We start from the raw sequence: 17126 nt of genomic DNA, 5'->3' as shown, positions 1-17126 counted from the left end.
ATGTGCTTTCAGAGGCTTCAGTCTTAAGAAACATACATTACTGGCTCAAAATCTGAAATGTTGAAATTATCTCTGTTGGTTATAGTGCCAAAATAGGGAACTATATACACCCAAATAAAGAAGAATTTCATATACTGTCTCATTTAATAAATAGATACAATTACTTTCTCTGAAGTTAATATTCATGTTAGCTGGCTAAATGAATATTTGAAAAAATCAAAAAGGAACCAAAAAGGTTCAATCACTATGAAAAACGTTTGTGTGTATGCTATTGCAGAGTTTTTGTTGTTTTTAAATTTTTTTTTTTTTATGCACCTACACCAACTGTGGAATTCTCTTTATTGAATATAATAAGAACAAAATTTTTTGTAGAGGGGTTGGAAGGGTCTCATATAATCATGTAGGCAACCCTGCCTCATTTGGCATGTTATAATCATAGAACCGCCAACCTCCTCCATTTTTTGTGCCTTTCTATGCAAATATTGTGTTTTAAAACTTCAATAATTTTTACTGTGTTTAGAATTACCCAATGACATCCAGTGCAAAATAACTCAACTAGATGCAGATTGTTTTTTGTTGTTTTCAAATACCACGGCACCACCGTTGATATTCTATCAACTATGATCTCTGATCCTTCTCTTGTTGAGAACTAACTCTATTCTTATTACTGTATATCAGATCTCACAAGTTGTCAATATCCCAACATGTACATGTTTAGGACGCGGATGCGTCCTTCCTCAGGGGATGTTCCGGCGAGTGATGTTAGAACCCGCTGTTGAAAACAAAATATTAAATATGTAAATATTACTTTCCTTAAGTTGCTTTCCTTAAATGTCTGAAGAGGCTTCTCCATTTTTAAGTCGCTTGCCTTCTTGACGGGGTGCCCCGCTCCGATTTCCTTGTATGTCTACTCCATTGGTTGAAAGACTTTGCTGATAGCAGTCCTTGCTGGTAGCAGTCCAGATGTCAACTGAATATGGGCTGTGCAAGCTCTTGTTTTATGGGGTGAATTGTATCCTAATGTGGCCAATCAGAGTTGCTTTTGTTGTCCTCCTATGGGAAGTGTTTTCATTTGCTAGTCCAACCAATAGTGTTGGTCCTCTATATCTACTATGCACGGACCTGATGGAGAACTACCAACATACACTCTTTGTAAATATCACATGTTTATCAGACCTGGTTGAGAACTACCGGTCCGTTTTTGCTTGGAGAATAACTGTTAGTGAATGATACAATCATAAAGCGATTGACGACAAATTCAGTTCATCATTCATGCCCTGCGGATTAGAAGATTTTAAAGTATAAATCCAAAATAATTCTGTATGGTTTAATCGAGCTCTTAAATCACCACCCCGCTGAGGGGTGGACACTTGTTCAAGCTCTGTCCATTTGAGTTCCCGTATATCATGAGATGCTAATGTTAAGTGCTGCACCATGGGGGCTGTCAACTTAGCAGTGGTATACCGGGATTTATGCTCACTCAATCGAATTCGAACCGGCCGCGTGGTGCGGCCGATGTACAGTTTTAGACAGGGACACACTATTGCATAAATTACATTGTGTGAATTACAGTCGGTGTTGCTCTTCCGCCATACTTTATATTGTGTAACTGGATCAATCCATTCTATTCCTACAATGCACTGGGAGCACCAACTGCAGTGTCCACATGTTTGATGGCCTATAATGTTGCATATCATAAGGAGAACAAAAACGAGTATTAAGGAAATTACAGAACAGACTAAGACCATGTTGGATCAAATTAAGCAGGACATGTCCATTACAGCATTGGATGATAAATCAAAGAGTTACAGAATGATTTAGAGCAGTTCCGTACCTCCATAAAGGAAGTTAAAATTTCCAAGCTGAAAAGAGATCAAACAGATTACAAGATGGACAGAGTTTACAATTGGATTGACCAACAATACTCAAGCACGGAAAGTGAGATTCACTTTCTCGTCAGATGAACAATCAAGCGGATCAGAAGAGGGAAAAGACACCACACACTCCAGTACAACTTCAAAATCACAACGGGGCACTAATACAAGTACAGCCTTCCAGAAACGAGGAACTCGTGGGACGTATCGGGGTAGAGGCAAAAAATTCAATCAAGGAGAGGATTACGATCCCCCCCAAACTAGACAAAAGAAATGACAAACAAAGGGGGTGGATGGTAACACCGTAGCCACCCCACAACCATCAGCGGTAGTTAATCTATCATCTATCTCCTTCTTGCCCAAACAAATTGAAGTTTTAGATCAGGGCTTATCTTTCGTACCTACCAACATACACTCAGAATTTGAGAGTAGGGTGGCGATCCAAAAATTCATCCGTAAATTAAACTTGAAATTGTATTTTTCGGGTGAAAGTGGTACCAACAGCGACCCATCCATTGTAAAACCCAGATCAAATTGGCAATCACCTGGGCCTATAGATGCACATATACAAACTTTTCATAGTTTATATGTATGAGAGCCAGAGAGTATGCGAGAATGAGAGCCTGTGTGTGTATATGAATGAGAAACAGCATGTGAGAGTGAAAGCTTCTGTGTGTGTATTTGTGTGAGAGAGCATTTGAGAGTGAGAACCTATGTGAGTGTGAGAGAGAGAGAGGAAGGGAAGAAGACATGATGAGAGAGAAGAAAGAGAGAGAAAAAAGAGACCCTGAAAAAGGAATTAGGAAAAGACTGAGAAGGAACATGAGGGAAAAAGAGGCTGGGTCCAACAAATTAGAAAATAAGATCAGACAATAAAGGTAAAAAAAAACAAACAATTTTTGAGTTATTAGTAATTGCTATGTTTGGGAATGTGTATTATACATTTTTTATTTTGTTCTTTCTTAGTATTTCATTGTTCAGAGTTTGGTTTCTTGGGGTTTCCATTTTATTTTTGTCTACCTGTTTCTGTTTCTAATTTGTAGTCCCTTATTCTGTATTAGGTAAAGGTCGATCTGTGTTCTGCATGAGTAATTGAGATGCAGTATTTCTGTTTGCATGTAATTTCTCTGTAGGGATTTGTAACAGTCTGGCTTATTCTGTTTCCCCAGTAGATGGTATATTAATGTTCTAGGGCATGGTATAATATTTGCATTGCTGCCTTATCATAGATGAGGTTGCTGCTGTTCAAGTCCTGAGATTTAGTACTGTTATGATATGGTATTATTTGCAGGGATGTGTGTTACATCACAAACTGGCAGTGGAGAGTATTTGGTTTGCTGTTATAGAGATCAATGTGAATATGGAAGAGGAGGAGAACTGAGTGAGTGTGCATATGTGTGAGAATCTAAGGGTGAATGAGAAGAATGAGAACGAGTGTGTGTTTGTGACAATGAGCGTGTATGTGCATGAAAGAGAGTATGAGTGAGTGTGTGCGCATGTGAGAAAGTTTGTGTGCATACTGCTACTGGTGCTTACATGCACATTCCCTCCCCCCCTGCCTCCCAAATCTGCAGCAATCTTGGGGTAACTGGAAATCAAAAGTTCCCAAATATGGATAATGGACATGGATGTAACAGTGATGAAATGTGTCTGGTGCCAGTTTATAATTACTGAAAAAGTCACAAAGCAAATCTTTTTGTCTGGAACACATGCTCATGAGTGTTCTGTTTGATTTATAAGCATCTACGTCCATCAGGCTTACATTCTGAGATAAAACCAACAGTATTTATTTATTTATTTTTAATTTTTATATACCGGTGTTCCTGTATAGAATACATATTGCACCGGTTTACAGAGAACTGAACTGTCGCCTCAGGGGCGGATACATTGAAACAGTAGATGAAAACTGAAAACTTACAGAGAAACCAATGGAATGCACTTCAAAACATGATTAGCAAAAAGAAGTATAATTCAAAGCCTAAACAATTCAAAACATATTTACAGAGGGGTTGGTGGACCAGTGTCTGTAAAGCTCTATTCATCGGCTCTTAGCTATCAGGGAACGCTTGGCTAAACAGCCATGTCTTTAGCTTCTTTTTGAATACCAAGAGGCAGGGTTCTTGGCGGAGGTCTGGAGGGAGCGTGTTCCAAAGTGAGGGGCCAGCTGTGGCAAGGGCGCGTTTCCTAAGTGAAGTTTTGGCAGGCTGGGTTTGTAGCATGTCCTTGTACGCTCTTCTGATGGGTCTCATGGTGGTGTGCCGCTGAAGTTGGAAAGTTAGGTTGAGGGGGGAGGTGTTGTGTAAAGCCTTATGGATCATCATAAGGGCTTTGAAGAGTATCCTGAATTTAATTGGCAGCCAGTGAAGGTTCTGGAGGATAGGGGTGATGTGTTCCCTTTTATTGGTGTTAGAGAGGATCCTGGCCATTGCGTTCTGGACCATCTGAAGAGGTTTGATTGTGCTGGCGGGTAGGCCCAGGAGAAGTGAGTTGCAGTAATCCAGTTTCGGGAGGATGATAGATTGTAATACCAGGCGGAAATCTCGGAAGTGCAGAAGTGGTTTTAATTTTTCTAATACTTGCAATTTAAAGAAGCATTCCTTGGTGGTGGTGTTTACGAATTTGTGAGTTGGTTGTCTAGTAGCACACCAAGGTCTCTTACATGCGCTGTGTGGTCGATAGATGTAATGGGGAGTTGGGAAGAGATCGGAGGGTTAAGCGTAATGCTGTTGTCTGGGGCTATTAGGAGGATTTCGGTTTTGTTGGAGTTAAGTACGAGGTTGAGGCTGGTGAGTAGGTTGTTGATTCCAGTGAGACAACTATTCCAGTGAGACCAAGTTTTGTGAAGTGATTCAGCTATGGGGATGAGAATCTGTATGTCATCCGCGTATATGAAGTGTGTTAGCTTGAGGTTGGTTAGTAGATGGCAGAGTGGGAGGAGGTAAATATTGAATAGCGTGGGTGATAGAGATGATCCTTGGGGTACCCCCAGATTTGATCTGATAGGGTGTGACTCTTTGTTATTTATCCTGATCTTGTAGAACCTGTTTTCAAGGAATGATCTGAACCAGTTGAACGCCGATCCTGTGATGCCGATGTCTGCTAGACGCTGTAGAAGGGAGGTGTGGTTCACGGTGTCGAACGCTGCGGAGAGATCCAGAAGAGCGAGTAGGAATGGTTGACCTTTTTCCAGTTTAAGGAGGATGGTGTCCGAAAGCGTGGCCAGCAGTGATTCGGTGTTCAGAGCCTTTCGGAATCCAAATTGATTTGGGGTGAGGATGTCATTTTCTTCTAAGTATTCTGATAGTTGTCTGTTCACTATCTTCTCCATGAGTTTGGTGATCATTGGGAGGTTGGCTATGGGGCGGAAGTTGGCTGGGTCTGAGGAAGGCAGGTTGGGTTTTTTTAGGAGGGGTTTGAGCACAGCAAGCTTGAGTTGTTCTGGGACGTGTCCTTGGGACAGTGAGCAATTTATGATGTCTGCTACTGGTTTGGCGATGATGTTTGGAATAGAAAAAAGCAGGTTGGACGGTATGTGATCTGAAGGATGAGACGAAGGTTTTAACTTCTTGAGGATGTTTTCTATTTCTAAAGCGGATGTCAGCTCAAAGGAGGCAAGGGTAGCTGAGGTTGCATTTTGTTGCTGTAAGGTTGAGTGCGTGAATTGGGACCCGGAGGGGGATACGAAATTAGGCTGAGGAGCGGGCCCCATGAGGGGGGCAACGAGGGTGGCGATTTTTCTCTCGAAGTAGTCTGCTAGTTCGTTGGCCTTGTTAGTAGCTTGGTCGTCTGGGATGAGGGGAGTAGCTGGTTTTGTGAGGGCTGACATGTAGGAAAACAAAGCTCTGGAGTCAAAGATAAAGTGGTGTATCTTTTTAGAGAAAAATTATTTCTTGGTTCTGTTAATGGCATTTCTGTAGGCATTTAGGCTGGATTTGAAGGCGGAGATGGTCATTGTGGAAGAGTTTTTACGCCACCTATGTTCTTTGCATCTGAGCTCCTGTTTGAGCACCTTCAGCTCAGGGGTGAACCAGGGTTTCCTGTTGTCCTTTTCCGGGTGGAGCGTTTTCGTGGTCATGGGGCACACTCGATCTGCGACTTTGTTGGTGATGTTAATCCAAGATGTAGTGGCAGTGTTGACGTTAGAGAGGTCGAGGTGAACTAGTTCCTTGGAAATATACGAGGTAAGCAGTTCCCCGGAGCAGGGTTTCCTGACGGATACTGAAGTTAAGTGGGTTGCTTGGGGAGGGTGCTCCTTGATCTCTAGAACCGTGGAAATGATTTGGTGGTCCGTCCAAGGGACTGGTGAGCATGTTGGGTTGGTGTAGGGGGATATTCCATCGTTTATGAAGATGAGGTCTAATGTGTGACCTGCTTTGTGAGTGGGATTGTTAACGATTTGTCTGAAACCCATGTGGCTGAAAGTGGTGAGTAGGGTTTCACAATTTGTGGAGCGTGGTTGAGCGTCAACATGAAGGTTAAAGCCATCAGGATGACTGGTTTTTCGGTATTAAGGTGTTTTGCGGTGAGTTCGATGATGGGGGAAGGGTCTGCTTCCAGAATTCCAGGAGGGGCATAAATTAGACCGATTTGGAGGTATTTTGATTTAAAGAAGGCAAATTCCAGGTTGGCTGAAGCATTTGTGTACTGTAGGGTAAGGCCTAGCCCTTTTTTGGCTGCCAAGAGTAGCCCTCCTCCTCTTTTTTTGAGCCTGGGAACAGAGAGGAGGTCGTAGGCCTGAATGGGGAGCTGGTTTATTAATACTGTGTCTGTAGATTTTAACCAGGTTTCTGTGATAGCACAGATGTCTGGTTTAGATTCTGAGAGAAGGTCGTTGAGTATGTGCGTTTTTTTGGTGATGGATTGCGCATTGAATAAGGTCAAAGAGAATAATGCCAGGCCAAGAATTTGAGTGGCTGGGGATAGCATGATGGGAATGAGCCTCTGTTAGCGGTTGAGTGAGTGAGTATAGGGCTTCGGGAGTCTTGTCAAGTGGTTGCAGATTCTGGGAATGGTGAAGGAGCGCATCCTGGCTAGAAACGTCAGCGGGAAGAGTCAGGCAGATCGAGTAGGGCTAGTTAGGGAGGAGCCCGTGGCTGTGATAGGTGTCTGGGCGTAGTTGCTTATTTGATTGTTGGCTTGTGATGGGATACCGGGGTGTGAGGCTGGTGCCTCTGAAATTTGTTGTTGGGAGATAGAGGTAGCAGAAAATTGTTGAACAGGATGTGTGGAAAGAGGCTTCTCTCGGATATCAGTAATGATATTCTGTAATGATATTCAGTAACATTCAGTAATATTCAGTAATATTATTTATTAATATTTATTAATAATATTTATTAATATTAATATTAATATTCAGTAATATTCTGTAATGATATTCAATAATGATATTCTGCTGGCACTTTAGGTCCTGGAAGTTTACTCTCTCCCCCCACCATCAGAGAATCTAACCAGGGACTTTGTCTGGACTTAACCCCAGGATTTATTGTGACCCTCACTTTCTCAGCACTCCTCTTTACAAGAGAGACTACAAAAACTAAGAATCTGATTGTTAGATCCTACTAGGCTTTGACCTTTTTGAGTCCATCAAAATGTGGCCTCAGGTTAATGTCTTTCATAACAAAGTCTACCTAGCAGAAGGAGCTTTCTGTTATGGGATTATTTGACAGTACTTTTGGATTTGGTGTACAGTGGGTGTCTTTAACACGGGTAAAACGTTTTCTGGGGTGCTTTGAAAAAAATTAAAGAAATGACTTGTTACAGATAGACTTGCTAATTTTCCTAAAGTATAAAAAATGTTTTAAAAGTGTTGAAATCACTCTTATGGTAGCTGCATGCTGGATTTATTTCTGCCTGAGGCTGGAGAAAATGTATTTGCATCTGGGTGGGTGGAGGGATGGGGAAATGGGGGGGGGGGGTGTTCCTAGAGGTACTTTAAAAATAAGACATTTAATTTAAATGTATTTAAAGGCTTTTATATACCGTTATTCGTTTGCACATCATATCGGTTTACATGGAACAAATAGAAGTAGTACAAGGAAACAAGATGAAAATAACATTAAACATATCAGATTATATGTATGTATTTGATTGAATCAGTCTTTTTGGGCATATTTGGGAGCAAAATATAGGGTATTAATGCAGCATCTATGTGGCTTTTCCTACAGTGCACATAGAAAAACGTTATTATTATTATCATTATTGAATATCTCCTTTTTCCAATGGCTGCTACTTGGCTTGTATGCAGTATTCTTCACAAACCAAAAATAATTACGGTGAATTCAACCCGTTGTGAATGAATGGTCTTACACACTTTCAGTCCTATCAGATTCTATTTTTTTTGGGAGGGTGGGGGGAGGAATTCATCTGTGTTTTCTATAAAACTACAGATCTGCCACAGTAGAAATCAAAGCCCAAGGCTTTAATTAAGGTGTACCATATAATTTGCTGAAATGTTCAAGAATTTGAAGGCATACAATTAATGTGTTTCAGAATGAAGCCTGCATGGTTAGCATTCTCATTGTCTGCATTTGCAATGTTGCTTATAATGGCTGATATAGCTTTGAACTATAGTGGAAGAATTCTAACTCCAAAGTAACTGATTTAATCTTTTTAAGATATGAGGATCATGCACCTCATTTTACAATTTCTTTGAAAATCTACTAACTATACAGATGAGTGTAGTATGTGGGCTAGCACTATAGGATAGTGGTTACATAGAAACATAGAAATGACGGCAGAAGAAGACCAAACGGCCCATCCAGTCTGCCCAGCAAGCTTCACACTTCTTTTTTCTCATACTTATCTGTTTCTCTTGGCTCTTAGTAACCTTTGGTTCTATTTCCCTTTCACCCCCACCATTAAATGTAGAGAGTAGTGATGGAGCTGCATCCAAGTGAAATATCAAGCTTGATTAGTTAGGGGTAGTAACCGCCGCAATAAGCAAGCTACACCCATGCTTATTTGTTTACCCAGACCTTGTTATTCAGCCCTTATTGGTTGTTTTTCTTCTCCCCTGCCGTTGAAGCAGAGAGCTATGCTGGATATGCGTGAAGTATTAGTTTTTCTTCTCCCCTGCCGTTGAAGCAGAGAGCTATGCTGGATATGCGTGAAGTATTAGTTTTTCTTCTCCCCTGCCGTTGAAGCAGAGAGCTATGCTGGATATGCGTGAAGTATCAGTTTTACTTCTCCCCTGCCGTTGAAGCAGAGAGCTATGCTGGATATGCGTGAAGTATCAGTTTTACTTCTCCCCTGCCATTGAAGCAGAGAGCTATGCTGGATATGCGTGAAGTATCAGTTTTTCTTCTCCCCTGCCGTTGAAGCAGAGAGCTATGCTGGATATGCGTGAAGTATCAGTTTTACTTTTCCCCTGCCATTGAAGCAGAGAGCTATGCTGGATATGCGTGAAGTATCAGTTTTTCTTCTCCCCTGCCGTTGAAGCAGAGAGCTATGCTGGATATGCGTGAAGTATCAGTTTTTCTTCTCCCCTGCCAGTGAAGCAGAGAGCTATGCTGGATATGCGTGAAGTATTAGTTTTTCTTCTCCCCTGCCGTTGAAGCAGAGAGCTATGCTGGATATGCGTGAAGTATCAGTTTTACTTCTCCCCTGCTGTTGAAGCAGAGAGCTATGCTGGATATGCGTGAAGTATCAGTTTTACTTCTCCCCTGCCGTTGAAGCAGAGAGCTATGCTGGATATGCGTGAAGTATCAGTTTTACTTCTCCCCTGCCGTTGAAGCAGAGAGCTATGCTGGATATGCATTGAAAGTGAAGTATTAGGCTTATTTGGTTTGGGGTAGTAACCGCCGTAACAAGCCAGCTACTCCCCGCTTTGTGAATGCAAATCCTTTTTTCCACATTTCCTCTTGCCGTTGAAGCTTAGAGCAATGTTGAAGTTGCAGTAACCGTGTGTATGTTTATTGAATAAGGGTATTATCTCCAGGCAGTAGCCGCAATTCTGGCGAACCACCCACTCTTCATTGACGTCCTCTTGACTTTATGGATCCACAGTGTTTATCCCACGCCCCTTTGAAGTTCTTCACAGTTCTGGTCTTCACCACTTCCTCCGGAAGGGCATTCCAGGCATCCACCACCCTCTCCGTGAAGAAATACTTCCTGACATTGGTTCTGAGTCTTCCTCAGTACATTGGTTCTGAGTCTTCCTCAGTACAGATTCAGGAAATGCTGGTTTGATTCCTTTCCCAATCAGCCCTGTAAATCAGGGGTAGGCACTTCTGGTCCTCGAGTGCCGCAAATAGGTTTGGTGTTCATGAGATATACATATGCATGCATTGTTTCCAGTTGTTTGCAAATATATCTTATGCATATTCCTTGTGGATATCATAAAAATCAGATCTGTTTGTGGCACTCAAAGACCAGAGTTGCCTACCCATGTTATATAGATCAAGCATTTTATATCCATCGACTAGATAACTCTGCATCAAAATGAGATCCCGCCAAGCCTTATCTATTGCTAATCTTAATGATTGTCTTACAGCAGTAGCTCAATGGCTTAGCAACCACAAACTCAAATTAAACCCCTCCAAATCAGAACTCCTCTGGCTAAACCATCTAAATCATGTCCCACAGTTTCTAATTTCCCTGTCAGATACCTCCTTACACACTAAGGAATCAGTATGAAGCTTAGGGATTCAACTCAATAACAACCTCATAATGGAAACCCATATCTCAAAAGTGGTAAAGACCTCCTTTATGCACCTGTGTCAGATTTGCCTACTGTGCAACTACCTTGACAAACACAACCTGGCTACTGTGACACATGCATCAATCCTGAACCGATTAACTATTGCAACTGTCTATTCAACAGCATCTCACAATACAGTCTGACACACCCCTAATTCTTACAGAACACCACCACTATAATTTTGGTAGGGGCCAAAACAAATGACCATATAAATCCCATCCTATATCAACTGCATTGTTTCCCAGTCGAAAACAGTATAAAATTCAAAATCCTCTGCTTTGTATTCAATTCATAAATAAACAGGCCCCTGAGTTTCTCTCCCAACTTCTCTCCTATACTCCTACAAGACTACTCCAAACCTCCCAAATGGCCCTTCTTTCCTCTAGCTTCTGCTAAATTGGCTTGTACAAGACTTTGTGCTTTCATCTGCTTTACACAAAAATTTCAAACAAGGTACCACTATCTATACTTTGAGCTATGTTACTTCACTTTCCAAAAACAGCTGTTACGGCTATGGCTGCTGTGCAACCGCCTCACCACCAGGGGTCCCTCTAGTGCTGGCTCTCCTGGCAGGCCCAGTCCATCTCCCCTGTCCACTCTATGTTCTGGGCTTTCCCTTATAACCCTGCCTGACAGTTCCCTCGGTGCTTCGGCATCGAGCTCGCCTGGGCTCCCTGCTCTAGCCTTCCTTCCTTGCTTGCTGTGCGTTTGGTCCCTGGACCTTGCCTTGCCTTGCGCGGCCTTCGGGCCTTATCCCTTGCCTTGCCTTGCGCGGCCTTCGGGCCTCATTCCTTGCCTTGCCTTGCGCGGCCTTTGGGCCTCATTCCTTGCCTTGCGCGGCCTTTGGGCCTTATTCCTTTCCTTGCCTTGCCTTGCCTTGCGCGGCCTTCGGGCCTTCTGCCTTGCCCTGCTTACTGTGTGTGGCCTACGGGCCTTCTGTGTGTGTGTGGCCTACGGGCCTTCTGACCTGCCTTGCCCTGCTTACTGTGTGTGGCCTACGGGCCTTCTGTGTGTGTGTGGCCTACGGGCCTTCTGACCTGCCTTGCCCTGCTTACTGTGTGTGGCCTACGGGCCTTCTGTGTGTGTGTGGCCTACGGGCCTTCTGACCTGCCTTGCCCTGCTTACTGTGTGTGGCCTACGGGCCTTCTGTGTGTGTGTGGCCTATGGGCATTCCGTGTGTGTGTGGCCTACGGGCCTTCCGTGTGTGTGTGGCCTACGGGTCTTCCGTGTGTGTGTGGCCTACGGGCCTTCTGACCTGCCTTGCTCTGCCGCCTGCCCTGACCCAGCCTGAACCCAGACACTGATATTTGCTGCCTGCCCTGACCCAGCCTGGACCCCGACACTGCTACTTGCCGCCTGCCCTGACCCAACCTGGACCCAGACACCGTTTCTAGCCATTCCTGTCTCTCTCCACCTGGAGCCACCCTTCTGGGTGGTGTTCACTACCCCTGAACACAGCCTAAGCGTAACAACAGCTTTGGCATGGCTGATCCTACTCCAAATACTACCAACTCCTAGAAGAGGACCCACTCTCTTTCCCCTCCCCCCCAAAATTATTATGGGATACAACCCTTCTACTGTGTACAATTCTCTTTTTAACCCTATCTGTACAACTATCTTATCTTCTTTGTTCTGAGAAGAAAAAATCTTGCATTGATATTGTAACTATAAATTAGATTCAATTTTAATTGTAAGTGACATTTAATCAGTTACTGTGTTTGATTTAATTTGATTGTAATCCACGTTGAGACAATTCTTTCTAAAACACAGAATATGAAATGATTATAAATAAAAAATGAAACAATTTCATAATTTATAATGAGATAGTGCATAATCTGTGAGTGTGTATGTGTGTGTGTATGTGAGAGAGAAAGTGGTTGTGGGTGTGTGTGGTAGAAAGTATGTGTAGACTTTTTTTTATTGGGATGCTTCCCCTTTAATAACCAGCACTGTTTGACCATTGAAGTTGTTAGCAAGGTGCCATTGCAGCAGCAGATGAGGATGAAAAAGGGGGGAATCCTGATTTCAGCCACATTGATGCAGAGCCATAGCTAGCCTATGATTGATATGACCTCGGTCATAGGCACCATCCTCCAAGGGGGTGCCATCTCTCTCACAATTTAGATGGAGCTGCCTCCCATCCACTCGATACACAGCTTTTCGGCAAGAACTGTTGTGCCTGTTTCAGACCTCCTCCCGCAGTCAGAAGCAGAGCACCGGTCTGGTTGAAAGAAGAAACATTGGCCTCCCCCCCCCCCCCCCGGCCCAGCCCCAGCAGTCAGAAGGTGCAGTCCGTAGAGTTGCAACTAACATCAATGGCTTTCCACATCCCCTGCCCTAGCATTAAGAAGAAGTGCAGCTGTGAAGCCACACTAGCAGCACTGACCTCCTACCCCAGCAGTCAAGAGAAGCGTGGCTTGTGTGGCTAAAAGAAACAGAATCAGCCTTCCACTCCCTTCCCCTCCCCTCCTCGATAGAAAGAAGATGTGCGGCCGAGGAATCAAAAGCACTAGCAGCACTGACTTGGGGTCTCCCAACCCCATTTCTCATCTCAACAGTTAGAAGGAGCATAGCCTGCAAGAGGCATTGGCCTCCCCACCCCCCTCCAAGCAGTTATGAGCATGACTTATGCCATAGGACAGAAAGAAGCATCCGCCTTTCACTCCCCCTCCCCCTTAACCCAAATGCCCCAGGACTCCCTGTATCCAAGAGAACACTCTTGTCCTGGATCTCGAACTGCATTCAATTCTGCTATCAAAAGCGATCAGAGACCCTGTCTGCCACCCCTCAGGCACACCAGATCCGTGCTATGGCTGCTTCAATAGCTCATCTCCACGAGGTACCTCTTCTGGACATTTGCAAAGCAGCCAAATGGTCCTCGCTACATACGTTCACATCCCACTACTGTTTAGACAGGCAGACTGCTGATGACGCATGCATTGGAAGGACAATTCTCAAGTCAAGCATGTCTTGAACAGAACAACAACAGCACATAAGAACTGTCTGCCATTTGTCTACTGTCGAGTGCACTACCTTGCTTCATCATGAGCACATGATATGGGAAATTTGCGCTCAATACTTCAGCTGTGGACTCCCAGACAGCATGGCTAATTCATGCTGCTTATCTACAGGAAAAGAGCAGGCTTGCTTACCGTAAACAGTGTTTTCCGTAGATAGCAGATGAATTAGCCATGCTGACCCTCCTGCCTCCCCGGACAGTTCCAGCATTGCATCTCGTCTTGCTTGGATATGGACTGAGAAGTCTTGGGGAAGCGCGAGAAGATACAAGCAGGCGCACCTCACTGACAAAGCTCAGTGATCTTTGAGAGCTCTGTCACCTAGAGGCACGGAGGACGTCCAGACAGCATGGCTAATTCATCTGCTATCTACGGAAAACACCTTATACGGTAAGCAAACCTGCTCTTCTTATGGTCTGGAAATTTTCTACTTCTCTAGCCTATGTTAGAGTTTGGAGGGTCCTTGAGGCCTGGTGTTCTGAGCAAGGTACTCAACTACTAAAAGTGGATATTCCTTTGATTTTGGAATTTTTACAAGACTGTTTGCTTAATTGTTTGTCACTTAACACCCTGAAGGTTCAAGTTGCAGCCCTGGCTTGTTATAGGGGGAGAGTCAATAAAGGGCCTGTATCCTATTTCTTGCAGGGAGTTAAGCCCCCCATTGTGGCTTTCAGTGCCTCTGTGGGACCTTAACTTGGTCCTTGAGGTTTTGGCAGGTCCGACTTTTCGATCGCTGTGTGCTTTTTCCTTATTGCTGCTTACCTTGAAGATAGTTTTTCTGGTAGCAATCTGTTCGGCACATCAGGTCTCTGAGCTGCAGGCTCTTTCCTGCCATGAGCCTTTTCTCCGTATGACTCCGGGTGCGGTTCCACTTCAGACTGTGCCCTCCTTTTTGCCCAAAGTGGTTTTGGATTTTCATTTGAATCAGTCCATTTCTCTGCCTGCCTTGGACAGGGGCAGAGATGAAGATGAGTATCAACTTTTAAGTCATCTAATGCGGTACTTTGAGATGACTAAGGCTGTTCAGAAGTCTGATCACCTGTTTGTGCTCCATGGTGGAGGTAAGCATGGAGCACCGGCAATGCAGGCAATGATTGCCCACTGGGTTAAGGAAGTCATTATGGCAGCCAATGTGGCTGCTGAGGTTACCTTACCAAAACAGATTAGACTGCATTCCTTGAGGGCTCAGGTGGTATTGAGGGCGGAAATTCATTTGTTGTCACCTGCTGAAATTTGCTGAGCAGTGACATGGTCATCTTTGCACACCTTTTCCAAGTATTACCACTTGGATTAGGGCTAGGGAGGATGCCGCATTTGTGTGGGCGGTATTGACAGGACCGCTGGCAGCCTACCGCCCTTTTCAAGATTAGCTTTGGTACATCCCACTCATTGGGATTGACCTGCCCGAACACTGAAGAAGGAGAAATTGCTACTTACCTGATAATTTCCTTTCCTCTAGTAAGGACAGGTCAATCCCAGACCTGCCCTTGACTGCCAGTGTTTAAATTTGTGGTTAGTCTTTCTTCGGGCGAGCTATGCAGAGTATGATTCCTGCTCTTTTGTTGAAAACTGGTAAGTGGCTTCGGTTTGCTAGATATGTTTCTTCTTTTCGCAGAGCTCAGTGTTCCTGATGGTTGAGAAACATGAATGGTTGACTGTTGATAATAATGTTCAAGTATAATCAGTTTTGTCCACAGTTAGGCTTTTCCAGAGAATACTGGCGGGCTAATATTGGGACGGGACTATATAGCCGTGACATCAACTTTTGCTCCATCTCCATCTACTGAGAGAGGTGCATAACCCACTCATTGGGATTGATCTGCCCTTACTAGAAGAAAGGAAATTATCTTTTGGAATATGCAGCTCATGATATTTTATTTTACACAATACAGGAGGAAATATATTTGTGTTTCTATGTCATACAAATAGAAATGCGTTTCATAAATAAATAAATTTCTCAGGTGTTGCATGACATGCAACATCTGGCTTCTCAGGGTTTCCAGTTCAGTTTTTGAATGAAGGCTTATAGTGCCAGGATCGTACTGGTTTCAATCGAGTTGGAAGGGGAAAACTGTTTGGTGAAACTAAAACTAAAAATTAAAGTCCCCTGCATTTAACAGAATCTTCCAGTTCTTGGTGTTGTATGTTGTGTTCAGAGTGAGGGCGCACTATTTCACTTGGCCATGGGTGTCAAATGGCCTGGCTATGACTCTGCATTGGTGGAATTTCAAATTAATCATGCATTAACTGTGGCAGTGATTTGGACTGTAGCAGAGGTGACCTGGATGTCACAGCATTGGTGTTTGTAGCATCCCATCACAGTAACAGTAGCAGATCCAGCAGCACAGGTTGACCTAAAGATACTTTCAGCTGTCAGCAATTCCAGGGACAGGGCTTCACACTCCTTACCTAGGAGGGAGTGTGACTGACAGAAACCAACCTTTATTGCATAAGATAATCTAGCTTGTCCAGTGAATATCACATTTTATTTATCATGTACACTGCATTGATGCCATGATGGGAGGAAACTGCTTCGTCTTCAGACTTTGTTTTCATTGAGCTGTAACTGAAGATGTAAATTTGGTTTCCAGCTATAAACAGTATAAGGTTCAAGATTTGGATTGAAATCTGTGGCCAGGTCCATGTAAAAAATGGAGTTTCCTATGGCTAACTGTGACTTGCCTGCAGAAATATGTAACTCTTCAGCTGTCTGCAGTGTAGATACACTATGTGACCAAATGGTTTCATTTAACAAAGTAAACTGGAGCAATGCTAGCATCAAATAACTATATTTAAGGTCAAACCTGTCTAAAATAGCAACAGAGAATGATCTGAAGAGGTAAAAAGATACTTATGTTTTGCGTACAAAAGACACAAATCTTGTGTTTATCATCTCTATGTATTCCGTTATTGCAGGACAAGCAAGTCATCTGGTCGGAACAGTGCTCCCAGTGATTACTCCAGCCTGACCGATTCCCAGTTTTTGTTTGGATCCCAGTTTTGTCCAGATAATTTACAGCCAACTTCAATGGATTTTGGTGCTCAGTGCAGGCAGCAGAAAAATTCTGAGCATAACTCCCAAGATGTAAGTCATAGCACACAGTTTAAATTTTGAGCAACAGGTGTCCTAATAATATTAATATTAATAATTTAAAGCTATACAATACGTTACCAAAACTACAGTGTACAGACAATTAAGGGGGCAATTTTTAAAGACTTGTGAGCATAAAATTAGCCTACATATGTGGAAGTAGCCTCTGTGTGTGATAAGCCAATTTTCAGAAGGGTGAAAGTATCTGTGTATAAAGAGGAACTTTCAAGGGCATTCCAGGGTGGATTGGGAAATACCTGTAATCAAGTTGCAGATATTAAATTTGACTTCTCTTTTGTCTGCAGTTTCTGGGTGGGGGATCTGGAGCAAGTTGTGGAGGGAATAGGTGAATTGGTGCAGGGTGTGGCTGAACTGGTGGAAGACTCAGTGAACTAATGTTTGCAAGTATGTGCACAAGAATTTTCATAAGCGACATATATGTATAC

General features: G+C 43.4%; 1 protein-coding gene across 4 annotated transcripts in view; it reads left to right on the top strand.

Annotated features, from left to right (window-relative positions):
• CCDC36 (coiled-coil domain containing 36) overlaps nucleotides 1–17126 on the top strand; it is a 165338-nt gene that overhangs the window by 19984 nt on the left and 128228 nt on the right. For 3 of the 4 annotated variants that reach the window (XM_029601198.1, XM_029601197.1, XM_029601196.1), the window contains exon 3: nucleotides 16506–16674. In XM_029601198.1, coding sequence (XP_029457058.1) covers nucleotides 16506–16674 — 169 coding nt within the window. Of the gene's footprint in view, nucleotides 1–4938; nucleotides 5144–16505; nucleotides 16675–17126 lie in introns of those variants that run through there. The other variant, XM_029601195.1, reaches the window with a different exon arrangement.

This window comes from Rhinatrema bivittatum, chromosome 4 (genome assembly GCF_901001135.1).
Source record: "Rhinatrema bivittatum chromosome 4, aRhiBiv1.1, whole genome shotgun sequence".
NCBI classification, from domain to species: Eukaryota; Metazoa; Chordata; class Amphibia; order Gymnophiona; family Rhinatrematidae; genus Rhinatrema; species Rhinatrema bivittatum.
Note: the sequence above shows the minus strand (reverse complement) of the source record. Positions and strands in the feature narration are given on the sequence as shown.